The sequence below is a fragment of the Ptychodera flava genome, chromosome 15, assembly GCF_041260155.1.
Source record: "Ptychodera flava strain L36383 chromosome 15, AS_Pfla_20210202, whole genome shotgun sequence".
In the NCBI taxonomy this organism is placed as follows: Eukaryota; Metazoa; Hemichordata; class Enteropneusta; family Ptychoderidae; genus Ptychodera; species Ptychodera flava.
Genome location: NC_091942.1, coordinates 22,123,145 through 22,141,841, shown reverse-complemented (window position 1 = coordinate 22,141,841; position 18,697 = coordinate 22,123,145). Strand labels below are relative to the sequence as shown.

At 37.5% G+C, this 18,697-nt stretch overlaps 1 protein-coding gene across 1 annotated transcript; it reads right to left on the bottom strand.

Annotated features, from left to right (window-relative positions):
* Window positions 1-1,077: 1,077 nt before the first annotated feature.
* On the bottom strand, window positions 1,078-8,376 carry LOC139151547 (ankyrin repeat and SOCS box protein 10-like). The gene is made up of 2 exons (XM_070724437.1): window positions 8,249-8,376; window positions 1,078-5,114 (listed from the first exon to the last, which is right to left on the bottom strand). Exons 1-2 carry the CDS (start codon window positions 8,339-8,341, stop codon window positions 3,681-3,683), a joined length of 1,527 nt encoding a protein of 508 aa, XP_070580538.1. The 5' UTR covers window positions 8,342-8,376; the 3' UTR covers window positions 1,078-3,680.
* Between the last annotated feature and the right edge of the window lie 10,321 nt (window positions 8,377-18,697).

Below are 18,697 nucleotides of genomic sequence, written 5' to 3'. Positions count from 1 at the left end.
ATGCTGTTAAACGTACAGGATTTTTGAGATTTATTTTGCAAGACACAGCAAATACAGAATTTAAGCTGTGATTTATTCTCGGTTTAACTTGATTTTGTATAAAATATACAGTCTCGTTCCTTGTGAAGCGTTCAGTTATTTTGGTTGAATGGGCAAGGAAAATCAAAGAGGATCGAAATTTGCAGGACTGTCATAATGTTTTCAATTTAATAGTTTACTTGATTTTGAAAATGTTCTTCGGTCTGTAAGTAAGCCCTCTTTAGTGTACAAAGTGAAAACAGGTGATTCTCAATTTTGTTTTCCTTTTCTGAAGTCAGTACACAATGATATAAATACTTAGAGGTTATTTAAGCAATAAAGCGCACCCAGCGACGGTATACTACGAGATTTTGACCAGTTAACGACATATATGCACGAGCGATAGCGAGAGCATATATGAAGTGAACTGGTCAAAATCGAGTGGTATACCGTCGCTGGGTGTGATTTATTGCTATTATATCATAACAGTATATTTAAATTTTGGCACGGAACTTCAAAAACGGATTTTTGCTCAAGCTAAGAGCTTGTGCGTATACTAGCTGTGGTACATCACGAATATAGCACGGTTCTTTTCGCTTCTCGACCAGTCAGATCACTGTATTTGTGCCACCAATATACTGATATGATTTGAAAGTAATGTATCTCTCTTAGCAACATCATTCTTTTCTTGAGAGTTGAAATTACAGGTTCCAGAATACTTTCACAGAAAGTAGGCAAACCGCAATATATATTCGTTCAATTATACATCGATGATTCTTGTGTGTTTTGGAAGACAGAAGTGTGATTCTGGGTATGCTGAGGGGATCTTGGCAAGAGATGATAAACTGCACAAATGCTTCATTAAAAGCACTCTACTGAGCCAAAATAAAGAAATGCACATTCCCCCAGCTCCATTTGTGAGAAACTTAGTAAACCAGTATTTTTCTTGTACCGCTGAAATCAGAGAGAATCAGTTGTACATCACATTGATTCCATCATCATGTACGGGACTTTAAAAGAAGAACGCTGATGGTGAAATCAGACAAATGACTCAAAATGTTCGAACGTGAAAATATAAATACTTTAATAAATGAATTACTGCATGATAAAGACAGCAGCAAAGAGGAGGACATAAAATGCATAACAACGAAAAATCATTAATCTTTCAAAAATAGTTTGTCAAAACTGCTTTCATGTTTCATCTAGATCCATGTACGGTGGGATTGAGATCAGCAGACAAAAGACTTTAACAAGATATTATGAAAATCTGTCTTTCATGTCTGGATTTAATGAGATTTTCAAATAGGTTAATGTATCAGTAATACAAAACAAATACAATTGAATAGGGGGGGGGGGCAGAATTGTGAAAACCATTCTTTCTTCACCTTTTCTATGATATTCAAGTCACAAAATTACAAGCTACAAAATTAAGAGAACAAAATAACAAAGAATTCAATACAACAACAAAAAAACGATCAAAAACTCAACAAAACTTTCAAAGCCGATCACAATGAAACCTTTGTGACCTTTGTTCATTGTTAAAATGAACAGTAATTGTGAACAGTGGAAATGACAGAAAGGATGGCTAACAGTTTCAAACTTCCCTTTTCTTGAATCTTTTTCCATTCAAGGCCGTGAAGCCCACTCACCCCTTTTGGCAGTGCTGTAATAGAACTTCTTAATTGAAAACAGCTGGATTGGGCTAGCCCATTGCAGTGAAAGGGTAAAACAGAAGTCTTTATCCATCAATGACCATAAGAACAGAGACAATACTAAGATGTAGGGTAACCGTTCTACTGGCAACTTAACTTCTTTCGTAATTTTTCATTTTTCACCTTACATCCTCATGTAGTCTTAAGGTCGAATGTTCCTCAAAAACGAAAGACTTACATGGTGCTTAAACTTTGTTATTAAACTTTCAACCATTCTCTTTTACCCACTAGAGTATAAATAAAAATTGGTATATAGAATAATTCAAGCTACAAAATTAAGAGAACGATAAAAAGCAATTCGATAGAACAACTGAAAAACAATTGACTAAAAACAAAACTTTCTTGTGACATTTGTTCATTGTTAAAATGAAGAGTACTTGTAAACAGTGGAAATGACAGAAAGGATGGCTAACAGTTTTACATTTCTCACTTGCCTTTTCTTGTCTCTATTTCGAAAAAGGCCATTTAACATATTCACCCCTTTTTGCAGTTTTATAGCCTAACTTCTAAATTGAAAACAGCCGGCTTGGGCTAGCCCATTGCAGTGAAGGGGTAAAACAGAAAGACTTTATTCATCAATGATCATAAGAACAGAGTCATAAGAACAGAGACAATACTAAGATGAAGGATTCTATGGGCAACTTTTTTTTTTCTTTGAAGTTCTACTGGCAACTTAACTTCCTTATCTCTTTCTTGAAATTTTTCACGTACATGTAGAACCACCGTAAATCCTCATGCAGTCTTAAGGTAGTATGCACCTCAAAGATGAAAGACTTACATGTCACTTAAACATTTTTCAATAAAACTTTCAATCGTTATATTACCAAATGGAGAATAAAAATTGGTCACTGTTCAAATTTGGTAGCAGAGAAACAAAATAATCTAACATATATCGATATTGATATTCAAAATGGTCAACATCTCTATAAAATTAAAACTCAATGCGAAAAAATACAATTTTGAATTTTCAAAAAACTAAAACAGTGAAAACTTTCCGCATTATAGGAGCTTTACAATGAACCTAAACAAGTGGGTAGATCAGGAAAATATTGAACAAGTTTGAGAGATACACGGTTGGAACTTATTTGGGAAAATTGGATTTTCATATTTTTCAAATTTCTCAAAACAGGTGCCATATAGCCGAACGTTGCAATATTGCAAATTACTCATGAAAATGAGTGTGTAACATAGAAATAACGGGCGACGCGCTGACCATTAACGTTTATTTGTGGGCAAGGGCGAGAGGAAAGCCAAAAATTAACGGGCGAGGCTTGCCGAGTCCGTTAATTTGGCTTTCCTCGAGCCCGCGCCCACAAATAAATGTTAATGGTCAGAGTGGAGTCTGTTATTTCCATTATATTATCAGCGAACCCAAGAAACCGTCAAAATTTCCGAAAATTTCAGGAGCCAACGACAACTGGGCCCCTGAAACTGAGCAATACGCGACGCACTGTCACGCGTGCTGTAAAAAAATGGCAAATCCGGAGATGCTTTCAGAAAAAAAGTATCTCAACTTGACCTACAAGTGCTCCATTTTATTTTGTGATTGATTATGATTTACGTTTGAGGTAAAGTTACGATACTTTGAGTTGTTAATCTTATTATTCATATTCACGGGCATCTAAACAAACCATTACTGTGTATTTGTGGTCAGTCACGTGGTTCAGCTCGACCAATCAAAATGCGACAGGCAGGGCATGGTAATATAATATAAAAAGAAGGGCAGATGAGATTACATTTGAAGATTAAATCGACATTACTTCACTATCCAATTATTCCAAATTAGTTCCAATTGTGTTGAGTCCAAATATGTCAAGGAGGCACACTTTACCTTAAAAATATTCTATCTTAAACATATATTTTCATGGATGACTTTACATGTATATCCGGAAGTCCTAACTCCCCTTTCATTTGAAGAGGAACAGACGAAGGGTCTGGAATGTCTCTGTATCAATCAAGATTTGCTGGATCACGGAACAGGAGATAAGATTTCAAGTTTGCCGGTATGTCATACTGAATCACTTGCTGATAGTAGTTGTGATTCAGATGCTGTGTGAGAAATGAACGGCATTGATGTTGCAACGATCTTGGTGTAAACTGGAGATTCAACAGCTTCTTGTAAAAGTCTGGATGCTGCTTCAGTTTATCTTCTGGGATTGGACAGCCTCTGAGGTCAAGGTTAAAGGTCCTGAAAGAGTTCACAGCGGCACCGATGGGTTCAATTGACAGCTTTGGATTTTGAAGCAAGTCTCGTAAGTGACTGCTCCAGAAGATACTCGTCCGTGCACCATAGATGAGAAGCTTACTGATGTACGGTATGGGATCTATAAAAGATTCCTGCCCTTCTGGTGTGTAGTTACAGTGGCTGTGAACATAACTTGAAGAGTTAATCAATGCTATGTCTAGAATGGAACTGCCATCCTCATCGTCCAAATAGAATAAATCATCCAGTTTTGGAATGATAGCATTTACACAGTTAACACAGCCATAATTAAATGCGGTGTGCAAGGCTTGTTTAATGCAATGCAAATTAACATTGGCATTATGCTCCAGGAGTATCTCAGCACCTTTAACGTTGCCTGTCCGTATAGCCACAGAAAGGGGTGTTTTACCCTCTTTGTCTGGGAGATCAACATTACAACCATGTTCCAGGAGTAACTTGGCAACAGCATGACTCTCATAAGACTGTGGTACAGCCAAAACATGTAACGCACCATTAAATCCGGCAATACACACATCGAGGTCAGCACCACAATCGATGAATAACTGCACACACTTTAAGCATCCATATATGGCAAAACAGACCAACAGTGACTTGTCAGTTTCAAATCTTGCCCCTTTCCGGACCAGTAGTTCTACAATCTCGCAAATGTGGTCACTGCAACAGGCTAGAGACAGTGGTGATACATTCTGAGTTGTGGGCTTGCTTGGGTCGACACCGTTTGCAAGTAAATACTTTACACATTTGACACTTGATTTGGAAATGGCGACTTCCAAAGCTGTATAGACACCAGGATGAAGACCAGGATGAAGACCAGGGTCATCTAGCTCATACTGATCATCACTATCAAAATTTTCTTTGTAATCACGACTTTCAATGAAACATTCCATGAACACATCCACTTTGAATTCAGTGGTTGGACTGAACCCAGCATTCAACAAGCACTGTAGTTTCTCAACATCATCACCCTTGATGATTTTAAAGCAGTATTCTTTGACTTTACATTGAAGTTGACCCGGTATTTTATCCCATGTTTTGCACAGATATACCATCTTCTCCATCTCCTTATCCACACTGCCATTGTCTACCTCTTTACTGGTATGCATGCCGTCAGCTTCTGTCAACATCCAACATTTGTTTGTGCGATATTTCCCCCTGGTTTTCTGTAAACAAAAAAAAGGAATTGTTACTTATGTTGGAAAAAAGACATGTAACATAGCAATGCCTTCTGCAATTACTCTGCTGTGTTTTTTCTTTCCTCCCACTTTCTCCCTCCTTTCTCTGGCTCCTTCTCTTCTCATTATAAACCTTTCATCTGTGAATCCTGGTTATGTCACCATGGAGCATAGTACGATTGACCAATCAGTGAACGTAAGTTGCCAATGTCATGAATAATAAAACATGTGAAATTACGCTTATAGATAATTGCAACAAGTTCGACGTTTTCGGCTAGATTTCACTCTTTCTTTTAGCACTTAGTAGTTTTTAGATGTAACGTGATGCACATGGTTCAGTATTGTCGAGATTGTGACTGTACATAGAAAAATACTTCTTTAGGTGGTTTTCCTGGGCAGGTACTGCTCCTAGAAATCAGGATTTGACTCTTGTAAATTTACAATAAGTTATTTGACGCCAAATATCACCTTGCCATCTGCAGCATGGAGCATTTTTCAAGCTTTGCAACGATGGGTGAACTGTTCTTGTCGGTCATTGGAGTACAATGGAGTATGACTTTTTCGATCACCATGCATTTCCCGGTACGATTGACCCTTCGCTCCAAAAATGCACACTGGATGAAATTGCCAAAAAGTTAACCAAAAATAGGAAGAGAGAATGAAAAACGTCAAATAACTCTTTGTTGAACATGGGGAAGGGGAAAGAAAATCAGAAAACTATTCCTGAAGAAATCCTCAAAATTTTGATATGGGAGCACATCGCAAATCGAATCAGGCTGAGACACTTCCCGGTAGACAACAGTCACACTCGATTGGTGGATCTGTCAGGTCAGATCATGTTTTCAGCATAACATTTCAAAGCGAGCCCATGGAACATTTAACCCTAATTACATATACAGTATGTGATTGGTTCTTGCCTTGACCCTCATTAGATATACGGTATGGCTCTTTCCTACTATCCTCTTACCCAGACTGGTCTATAACTTTGCACTTTCTTGCAAACCCCTTCCTCTTTTTGCCTATCAGGAGTAGTCTGTCTGACTTTACTTAGCACTATCTGAAGAAACAGATCTGCAATCATCTCTTTGTTGTGTTGAATCAAGTATGTACTGTAGTATGGCCATAGCAGGGAGACACCCAAGTCTCCATGAATTCTACACCACTAAAAGTACAGTATAATGAAATTGTGCTAAAAAATTATATTCCCAATTTATGTAACTCTTATTTTAATGTGAAATGCACCTCAGTGACACATATTCAGAATGTCAAACTTCTACAATACGTTTTTAATCTTCAACCATTCAGGCTTAATATAGTTTTCAACAACTTACTTTTGTGAAAATCAAACATTTGAATTTTTCCCCAGTCGAGTGGTTTGCTTTGATTGGATTCAGTGACATGCTTGATAGACAATATATAAGTCAGGGCTTGAAATTAACTGGTAGTTCACTTGGGCTACCATTTTCTGAAGTTGGTAGTCCAGTGACAATGGCTGGTAAACCATGCATATTTCAGTTTAGGGATATTCTTTTTCATTAACCAGACAAGGAAAAAGCAATTTTTCAAGATTCTGTCCATGAAGTGAATTTTCTAGTCATTTGATGTGAATACTTACACACCTAGTACCCAATAAAAATGCCATGATGTGCAGGTTCTGAATTGATGCACACCATGACCAGAAGCGATCTGTTTTAACCTAATGGACAGCAGTGATACTAAAAAGTTTGGTGATCTATTGGCAACTTGTTTCATCTTCAGAGTTGCATGAAATTTTGATAGTCGTCATGACAATGACCACGACCTTCTCAGTACGTCCAGACTAGACATACTGTAGAGCAGTGCTAAAAATAGGCCATGGACTTTCTGTAGGGAGGAGGCATATTGCCTTGATTGATACATTATGATCAAATGCAATGAAAATGCGTTTTCATTGATCATCGTTTCCAGCGCCTGTCAAGTACGTCAGTTCTGATATTTGCCATTGCACGCCAAGTACTGGCTGAATTTTCTGTCCCGGTCTTTTGTACTAGTCCGTGTGGGCTACCATTTCATGGATTTTGGTAGCCCCAGGGAAAAGATGGTAGTCTGTGGACGCGGGACTACCGCTAATTTTGAGCCCTGTATAAAGTACATTCAAATGATTTTCAAGAACTTTAAACAACTTTTGGTTTAAATCTCAAATAATACCCTTGAATGAGAAACTTTGATTTTGTTCAGATGTACAGTCTTGTATATGCCTTGATTTAAATATTTAATTTAAACAGCTCTATTTCTATCATCTACAGTAGAAGCAAGATGGTTCCTTACATTAAAAAAGTTATTTACAGTGTTTTTCTATTCCATTCGAGACTGGAATAGGTCATGTCTTTCTTCAACCTGAGTCATTTGACATGCGAGGACTACAACTGTTACCTTACTAAAGCTGTGGTAGCAGCACTATGCGTTAGCCCTGTTAGCCCTGCGTACGATGCTGTGTGTCCCCGGCGTTTTTAATGCCCTCGTGACGAGTTTGCCAGTGATGCACGGTCAATGGCCCAGTAGCCGGCCACTAGATACGTTCATGTGAGGCATGGCCGGCCACTAGGCCCTTGACCGTGCTTCGCTGGAAAACTAGCGGTTTGGGGCGTCACGAGAGCGAACTTTTATGCAGTCTGTGATCGATTGAATTATTCGGGTAGGCATAGAGCGGAATGGAAATGAATTTGGCCGAAAATAGTCAGAAAAGTAGTTCTCCGTGTGCGGTCCCTATTCGGACCGCATCACGTCGCCGATATGGACCTTCGCAGGGCTGTGGTGGGAGGTCGGGAACGCCCATCGAAGGTACTATAGATACATCTTCCTTGCTTCTAACATTTAGACTGTTCTCTTTTTTTACCTCCATGCTTCAACCATGGAGCCCTAATCAACACACAGTCCCTCCAAAAAAGAGCAACATGCGTCAAGTACACAACCATATCACGACAAGGCATAGTCCCTCCTGAGACCACGGTCTCTCCACAAAATGTGGAGGGATAGCTCTGAGCCTAAAAGGACAAGGCTACCGTACCGCCGATTGAATCACATCACAGTCACTCCCTTCCAACATCGGCACACGGTACGCTAAAGGGGATTTATGAACTTACATTTCTGCCGATGTGTCTTCGTCCGTGGCCTCTGTACATCCATTTCAGTTTGTCAACAACTGGTGCGAGCTCGAGCTCGACGGAAAACAACATATGCACGTTACGGATGCAAAACAGCTGTTTACACAATGGTGTTGAGGTCGCATTGCCAGGAATTACCAATGCGCATGCGTCCTAGAGTGTTTTGTGGCAAAAACTGTGACTTTTTAGGGACCGTCTCGGATTGTCGCAGAAGTTCAATAAACGAAATTTCTTCCCCTCCCCTAAACGAAACTTCAAAAGTGCGAAATGTTCATGTCTGCCTGAGAGTACAGCGTTGCATTTTGCTAAAGCTACTAAAGACGTATGCCCCTTGCCACATTACAATTAAAGTAATCGATCAGATTTGACGCATAAAAGTTTCATTTTATTTTACTTTCCCTTTTTGAATCTCTTGTGCTTTTCTTTGTCTTTGTGAACACGCAATTTGTACTTGGTAGGGGCGGTAAATAAGCGAGAAACTTTGACAAGGGGGCCCAGGCATGTTCAATCATATTAAAACGACTATGATCAGGAGCATTACAAGTGAGAATAAAGACATCTAATGGTTAGAGCAGACGCTTATAAATAGCACATTTAAAAAAATAATACTTTTGTCTTTGTTTAATTTGATGAATGAAAGTTTTAGGATACAATGTTACTATCGGTAAATTGTGTTTAGGGCACAAACGAGATGAAAACAATTACAAATTTGTTGGCACGAGTGTGCATTTTTTCTAATTTAAAATAAACACACGAATACTTGTGATCACAAAATAAAAGTGCAAAAGTGAAATTCACTAATTGAATGGAGGTCAAACCCCCTCCCCCCCCCTAAACGAATGAATTTCGCTTTTTGAACTTCTGCGACAATCTGAGACGGTTCCACATTTGTAGAAAATATTTCATTATTATCATATGCCAGAATTCAACAATCCCTGATAACTGTTAAGCCTGGTCTTCCATATGTTGCTCTCTGGCCTGATCTTGTGTACAATGTTTCGCTGTCAGGCGTGTCATATCACCCACTGAACTCTTCTTCAACTACATCAAAGTCAGAGCTATTTCTGTCCCTGCCGGAATGCGTTGACAATGACACAGCAGTAGCAGGGCTGTCCTAACGTTCATAATTATTTTGACATTATTTTTATTCAGTTTGTACATCTTTGTTCTTGCTCTCCTCCCTATGTACAGCATGTTGTCCAGAATGCAGCTCGCCAACACAGCCTGTGTAAACGTACCGTGCATTTGTATTATTGACAAATGACTTTCAGTCTGGACTCTAATTCAATTATCACCAATAATTATGTATGGGGAGACATCAAGAAACTGTATTGATACATTGCATAGAAACTTTGAAAAAATTATCAACAGTTGCAAGCCTACCTGTTTTTCTCGAAAATTAGAAAGCATTCATACATCTTTTAGATTTTTAGAGATAAAAGTCACTAAATGCTACAAATGGTTCTAGATTTTAATTATTACAAATATTAGAACCATTGGATTGATACAATTCATTTTTCATTGAATTACCTACCAAACCTTGGAATAAGAAAATGTAAAAAACAAGAGAGAACAAAAATATTTTCAGCCCCTTATAGACAGAGAAAAACTTTCAACCCCCTCTACTACCCCTAGCATTTTCAAATCCCCCCTGAATTCCTCCGCCCCCCCCCCCCGGCCCACCAGTGTTTGTGAATGCAGCTTCAGAGCTCCCTATATACATATGTGAAGATTGAGATTTGTACAGAGTATATAGTGTAGACCACAGACCATGGAGCGAGATCTAGGGTCTATATGTAATTTATTTTGAGGGACATTTTTGCACAGTTTAGGGACAACATGGGTCAGTTGTCAATCAATCTTTGTATTATTTTATTATAAATTGGTTTCACAAAACAAAAGTCAAGCTGCCGGGACCGCGTCGCTATGCTTTAAGGGGGCGCTGTGCCCAACATAGCGTATTTTGCTCAAAATCACTTTTTGCAAATATTATTCAATAATTTTAATTGATTTGTTAACCCAAGATTAAAACATTGGTTGGGTTCACCTTTAAGCTTGTTGCGTGAGTTGCGCGATAAGTGTTTATTTTTATACAAATCTATCCAAATCACCCGATTTCCTGGCTTCTCCTTTCTCCCAATTTCAAGATTTCCACAAGAATTTAACTCTACTTGGCTGGGTCAAATTTTCTGAAATATTCACATTATGTTCTTTAAATGTTATACAACAAATTAGACTGTAAAATGATAGGGTATGGCGTAGTTCTGTACCACGCATCTCAAAAGGCGAGACGGGAACACCACCGACATGTTTCCTGTCCTGTCTACTCACTGCATTATAAAACATACGTAATTATACAGAAAATAATATTTTACTTTTGCGTAGTCACCCACCAAGACTGAAAGATCCGTCGCTTTGGGGCGCTATTAAAGGGGAGGGGAGCATAGAGAGCGTCCTCGAGCAACGGCTCTTTCACTCTATCACCCCACCTTCATTTGATATTTGGAAGAAGCGTGTAGGAAAATGTGTGATGAAGGTGATGTCGGTGCAATATTTCGTTTCAATGCCATAAGTAATCAGATGTTTTCAACTTTTTATTGTCTTCAAAAGATATAACCGAAAACATCTTAAGTCTGTAACTGAAAGGGCCATCGAAAATTACCTTCACTTTTCTTTTCTGTTCCCCAAACAGGGCGAAGGAAACTGCGTGTCTCAGTATAAAGCAAGATATTCTTTTTGTTTGCAGTTTGCTGTCGAAACTTTCTGACTCTTATAATAAGAGTACTTGAACGTGGGCGTAGACGGAAACAAGTTTTGGTAGCTTTTTTGTCGTGGTTGTACGCCTGGTCAGCCCAGTACGAAGCAGATAAGAGGAGAGAAGTATTGGTATTTGCATCATATTACCGTTCGCCATCTACATTTAGCGTGTATCTTTGATAAACCGATTTTTTCTTATGACCATAAAGTGGTAGTCCTAAATCCCCTTTACTCGTATTAGTTCTTGTTAACGTCGTATTAAACGATGATAGGGGCATGCCTTTATTTTCCTTTGAAAGTTTTATCATGTTGATAATTTAAGCTGATACGAAACAAGGCAACCAGTGACCAGACCAAAACCCGAGACACAAAACGTTATGCCAGCCTGTTAAACGAACAAGATTTTGAGATAAACGAACAAGATTTTGAGGTTCATTTTGCAAGACACATAAAAAATTTAAGATACAATTAATTTACTCTCGGTTTAACTTGATTTTGAATACAATACACAGCCTATTGTTCCTTAGGAAGCATTCAGTTATTTTGGTCGGACGGGCTGGCAAAATCAAAGATCGAAATTTGCAGGACTGTCATAATTTTTTCAAAATAGTTTACTTGAATTTGAAAATGATCTTCTGTAAATACGCCCTCTTTAGTGTGCAAAGTGAAAACAGGTGATTCACAATTTTGTTTTCATTTTCTGAAGTCAGTAAACAATGGTATGTATACAAGTAATATATTTCTCTCAGCAACATCATTCTTTTCTTGAGAGTTGAAATAACAGGTTCCAGAATGCTTTGGCAGAAGTTAGACAAACCTTAAGTGCAAGAAAAGTTCTAAACAAAGACGTGACCTTTGATCATAAACTCATTTTATGAACCAACAGATTTGTTTAGCGTAATATTAAAGCTCGGCTCTTATAACGGGACATTAGCTGTAACTGTTGACTAATTTTTCACTACTCTGTTTCAATGTATCAACTACAGAATTTTACTATAATCCGATCATCATGACCAATGCCTGGCGTCTTGCTTGCCAAAACAACCTGTATATGTGAAATGACCATTGTTATTGTTGATAAATGTATTCTAGTCCGGACATGAATACGAAATTTAAACAATAACAATGCAGATTATACTCACATAGGGTATATTTATGAGCTAAATGTTAAGGGTTTCTCCATGGTTCAGGCAAACCAGAAACTGCAGATGATACACAGAAACAAACAAAATAAAAAATGACCAAAGTTACAGCTAATGGATCTTTAAAAAATACCGTCAAGGATACTATGTGCTCACATTCGGTTTGAATTGGTCCATTCGAGAAATATTTGAACCAGAAAAACAACAATGAAAAAAGCAAATAAGGTCTCAAACTTAGGTACTGGAAGTCATCTTTAGGAACATGCATATCAACTTCTATAGCAATGGGACAGGCAGATCCTAAATACAGAAGCAAATATCAACAACAAATAATAGCCAGAGAAGGCTTGATAAAAAAAAGGTTGGAGTGGGGGGGAAATATACGAGGGATCTGGTAAAAAAGTAATGCTACCTCACCAATCTTCTAGACCCTACCCCCTCCTGAATAGCAAATGTTCCACCCTTTGGTATTACATAAGGCCAGATGGCAGGAAATGTATTTACAATCTTGGGAATTTCTTAGTAATTAATGCTATATGAGTGCTATCATTATAATGTAAACAGCACTTTTATAAGTTAGTTACAGATAGTGAAATGTATGGAAAGCCATAGCTGTCTTATAATGTATGATATCATTATGTGATGCGGACATGCCATTATGAGATGATGTTATGCCATTATGTGATGAAGACACGTCATTATGTGATGAGGTTATAGCATTATGTGATGAGGATATACCATTATGTGATGAGGTTATAGTATTATGTGATGAGATTATGCCATTATGTGATGAGGACAAGCCATTATGAGATGATGTAATGCCATTATGTGATGAGTGTATGCCCTTATGTGATGAGGACATGTCATATTATGTGATGAGGACATGTCATTATGTGATGAGGTTAAAGCATTATGTGAGAAGGGTATAGCATTATATTACACTAAATGTGCTAATTTGTTATATATGCAAATTAGCTTTTAATTAAGATGGAACTGCTAAATATCTTACAATATGAGCTTTTCTGTATGATCAAATTCTGTGCCACATTTTATCATCTCTGGTACAATAATGTAAGTTCTATATCACTTTAGAACAGTTCATTAAATATGCAAATTAACTATTTGTCAATTAAAAATGTGAAGTCTGTTGATAGTTTAATATGTGGACAACAATATATCCAGTACGTTCAATGAAGTTTAGAGCAGGGCTTCTTGATTTACAGTGCTATATTGCTTAAAGGAACAAAGTCGCTCTTTTTCTACCATTTCTTTCATTAATTTTGTACGATACAAGACACTATTTATGTTGTTGTTATTTCATTATGTATGCCAGACAAGCCATTACGCTTTGGTGTTGCATCTTTATGATGCTGACACCAGCCATTACGTCATGGTGACTCTTCGTTATGATGTGATGTTACTTCTTTATGATATGAGGAGGGCGCTATTTTCTTGTAGTTGAGGGCGCTCAATTTCTATTGAAGTACAAAGTAAAATGGAGGACATACTGAGAAGAGCGAATCTGTCAAGTTTGCTCCCCAGATTTCAGGAGCAAAAAATCGAAAGTACAACTATATTGTCCCTGACCGATGGAGAGCTGACTCGATTAGGAGTCACCACCATAGGCGATCGTGTGAGACTTAGAGAATTATGTAGCCCGGAAGCATCAAGTGAGTATTCTCCCAATGACACAACTGGCTCTGGTACCAGTACTACTACTAGTGGTAGTGCCAGTCTTACTGCAAGTACAAGCCGCATCCGCAGGGAGCGATCATTTTTGTTTTCGCCTCATCAGAATCCAGCCGAACACAGGCGAAATCGAGGAAATCGTGCAAAGAAATGTAAAAGGACATGGACTGGACAGTTTGTCTGTCTTGCTGACCGTAACGCCAGTAGCGTCCCATCTTCTGAGATCAAACAGATACTAACTCGAGCTGGGTTGGACTGAAACGACTAACTTTTGACAGCGAGTGTAAAAGTAGAGACTTGATGGACACCTTGATGTCCGATGCCGGATTTCCACAACTACGTGATTGTGGGGGTGTAGAATTGCTTCACTGTGCATATGCTAAGCAATTAAAAGTGATCACATGCAATTGGTCAGTTCCTGATTTGAAAACTAATTTAGGCTCTCAGAGTAAGATATATATTAGACCCATCCAGAAAAACCTGTCTACGAAACCTATCAGTTCAGAGACTGACGAGACTTTGATTACTCAGACATGTATGGGCTGCAACAAAGAATTTAATATTCGTGAATTACGTGATCATCTGTGGACCTGTACAGCACGCTCTGATGAAGATGAAGATGATGTATCCTATGACAGGAATGAAGAACAGGAAGATCTGAACATTATTGATACAGTGGATAACACAAGGTAAGTAAAATGCTATAAAAGATTTGCAATGTACACTTATCAACTTTGTGTTGTTTATATCCTTTATGCAACAAGTATCTAATTGTATAATATTTGTGATTTTGTAGACAAATTCCACTCTCACAAGCTCAATGGGTTGCCCTTTGTGAACTATATAAATTATGTAAATTGTTGCGTTGTAAACATTTTGAACGATGAAATAATTTCCATTTTTATGAAAACTTCTATCTGTATATGTACATATATTTGCGTAACACACTATAGCTTAATGGCAAATAACAATAGTGTCCAGCAATTTCACCAATTTATACAAACTAATCAGCAATGAGTGAATAATGGCCTCATTACCTGATGATGACAGTTTTTGTGAGCAATGAGTATGGTTTACCCGCCAAATATTCAGACAACAATCTTACATGTCCATACCATTTATGTTTTGCAGCAGTGTCAATGAATCACATGTACATTGACTTGACATGAGATTTGCACATTGTATGACAGTTTGCAGTTGAGCTGCAAAGAAAGATGCAAAGATATTTCAAGGTTATGTAAACAAATGAGATTAACTGTCTTGAACAAAAACATCCCATTGTTTTTTTCATTTTCATTCAATGTTTTTATGCCTTAACCAATCTTGAATGAGCTTTTTATACTTTTGGCTTATAATCTTAATAACATTGTTGGCCTGTCCATTTAATAATCTCATATGATATAAACAATTCTAACAGATCAAGTAGTGATGTAAATGAGATTTTATTTTGTGTACATACCAATGATTGTATTGTCTGTGGACAGGTCAACATTTAGGTATCAGTTACCATACTTTATTATGCTAATGAAAGTATTTTAGGAAGATGATCTAGCTGACGTGAGTCTGTATTCATGTATCAGTATGTCATTCTGTCTGTCCATTCAGTTTTCTCAGAAATTACAATTAGTCAATGTATAATTCAGTGTGCTGATTTATCATGGTTGTAGGGTGGAATTTCTTGGAATTCTTTAGTTCTATGTTTTTCTTTCTCCAGTGATACTGCCAATGGTACCACAAATATGATATCAAACATGGATGTCCAACAGTCTGCTGCTGCTTCAAATCCTGATAACACTGTAAGTAATTATTGGTGTACACAGCAAGACAACCAAGGCAGATTACAGTACATGCCTGTAACAGCATCTAATGCAGAATGAGGCAAAGTTGCATTTATTTATGCAAAGTATGTTAATGAGCATTGTTTATTTATTTACATTTAATGATAATGACTCATTATGAATGGTGAATATTCATTTCCCTCAAGCCTGCACTGTACATTATGTGCAACGGCTGACTAGTACCTGTATCAGGTCCTGAAAAATAACCTCTGTTACAGAATCTGTATAAATTCAGATTTGAGGGCTGTATGCACAGTCCTGAATTAGGCCTGGTGGTGAAGGACTGTACACAGTGCTGTAATTTCTGACTGTATCCATGCAGACCTGTACACCGGCGTATGTACCATTGAATTTACAAACTAGGGCCTGATGCAGGGTCTGAAGATTTGCAGGATTTCACGTGTGAAAATATCAGACCCTGTCACAGGTCTGTGTTCACAGTACATATACGGTCCTGTAATACAGGTGCTGTACATATACGGTCCTGTAATACAGGTGCTGTAAGAGGCAGAGATTTCATACCTTGTCACAGCACTGTGTGCACAGCATTGTATACAGCCATACATACAGCTCACAGCTAGTACTGGATACAGACATGTTCTGTAGCCCCTGGTAAAACCCTGTGGTGTCTTTGCTAACACAGACCTATACCGCGGGCTATATCATGGCCTGTGTAGGGCCTGTCATAGGGGAGAATTTTTTTTTTGCTGTGAAAATGTTTCACTGTGTGTGAAATCCTGATTTTATAAACATATTCCTTGTTTCACTTTCTTCACTTTAGATCTCATACTTTTGCAAGGAAGCAGTTACATTTTGAGTAATAAACAAGATTGGATCTGTATTATAAAAAGAAGATAATAAAGGACATTAAGGAACAAGTCACTCTTTTTGACATTATTTCTATTGCTTCGGTTTCTTTTTGAATATATAAATTTTAGTAATTATGTTTTTTCACAGAAATGGGCTCAGTCTATGTTAGACACAGCTCATCTCACACCCTGTTCATGGACACAAAATGCATGATTCCTGACGTAGATGAATTTTTGGTGTGAACCAAAATGGTATTTTATTATAATTCATGTGTTGTGGCCATGTACTGGATAAGAGTTGAGTTGTAACAACTTGTCATTGAGAATATTTCTGTTAGTGGGACAAAATGAATAATATTTCATAGGAAATTCAAATTACTGAAATAAGGGAAAACAATGAGTGAGTTTGTCCCTTCATAAAAGATGTGTAAAGTTCCTGTAGCAGGTTGAAGCAATCTATCCTGTAAATTAGATTTTTGAAAGTAAATAGTTTGGAAATAAGTTGTTAAACTTAACCATTAAACACACAAGGTATTACAGACAAAAGTAGGCTTTATATACCACCACTGTAAGGGAGTTTGTCAATGCATGGCTGTCATGTGCAATATAAGACTTCAAATTTATTTTGCCAACCTCTTTTGATGCAGAAACAGTAAGGCAGGTTGATTGATAGATTGATTGATTAAGATGTGTGTGGGAGAACATTTTTCGGTGTCACAGTGTACACATTCCAATAGTTTTTTCTAAGTCTGCATCTGTTAAAGGCCCACCAGCTGCAACTCTGCAAGATTTGTCTAACCTCAAGATATACTGTTCATTGGTATCTATAAATTGAATGATTTAGTCATTAACTGAGACTCAACAACTTGCACTTGTGGCAGATTAGGTAAGAAGTTTAACAGACTGATTTTTTTTTAGTCCCCACGGACATTGACTTTTAGGTTTGGTCATGTCTGTGCGTCCGTGCGTGCATCCGTGTGTCGGTCGTCCGTTCCCACAGATATCTCAGAGATGCCCGGAGCAATTTCATTCAAACTTGGTACAAGGAGTATTTCTTATGTCATACATACGAACATTGATTTTTTTTGTGATCTGATTAAATATGGCCATGTGACAGACATTTATTAATAAAGCGGGGACTATGTCATTGAAATGGCTTCTTGAAAAAGACCTCTATTTCTAAAGCAACCACTAAATATGATGAAACTCCGTAAAGATATTTGTCACACACAGCTCTGATTGAACACAGTCAGTATTGCACCAATTAATGACTAATTTGCATATTTGATGAATTTTTGTATTAGGGTGATAAGTCTAGAAATACAGCAGTAAATTTGATGAAACTTGGTTCAGATCTTTAGCACACAGTCTCATATTAGTGTACAAAGACACTAAGCATTGTTATGGGGATTAATTGCCAATTTGCTTATTTAATGTACTTTGCTAATTAGTGGGCTATCTCCAGAACCACTGCATCAAATTTGATGAAGCATGGTACAGATGTTGATTTCTCTGTACCGTAATACTGAATGTCAATTAATTGCTTATTTGCATATTTGATGAACTTTCATAATCAGTGTGCTATGTCTAGAAATGCTGCATCAAATTTGATGAAATTTGGCACAGCTGCTGTTGATTTTTTGGGGTGTAATGGTGAGCATAGATATGTAGTAGTATCATGTTAATTAATTGCCAATTTGCATATTTAATGAATACTCATAATTAGGCTGATACGTCAAGAAATACTTCATCAAATGTCATGAAACTTGGTACAGATGTTGAGCTTACATTGCTTTAACATTTGAATGAAGACATTTATTAGTGTCATTCAAATTAATTGCTAATTTACATATTTAATGAACTTTCCTAATTAGGGGCTATGTCCAGAAATACTGCATCAAATTTGATGAAACTTGGTAGAGATGTTGATCTTCCAGTATCGTAATGGCATGCAAAGATAAGTTGTATTATCATGTCAGTTAACTGCTGATTTGCATATTTAATAAATTTTCGTAATTTGGCTGATATGGCGAGAAATGATTCATCTGGCAGCCCACCTTGGTTTTACGATGTCACCACCATGCAACTCATCTTTAATCACAGACCCAATTAATGAACCGGACTCCATCCTCTCCAAGGACTTGTAATCAAAGTACCGCTTAACAAGTGGGGACTGTGTCATTGATGGTGACT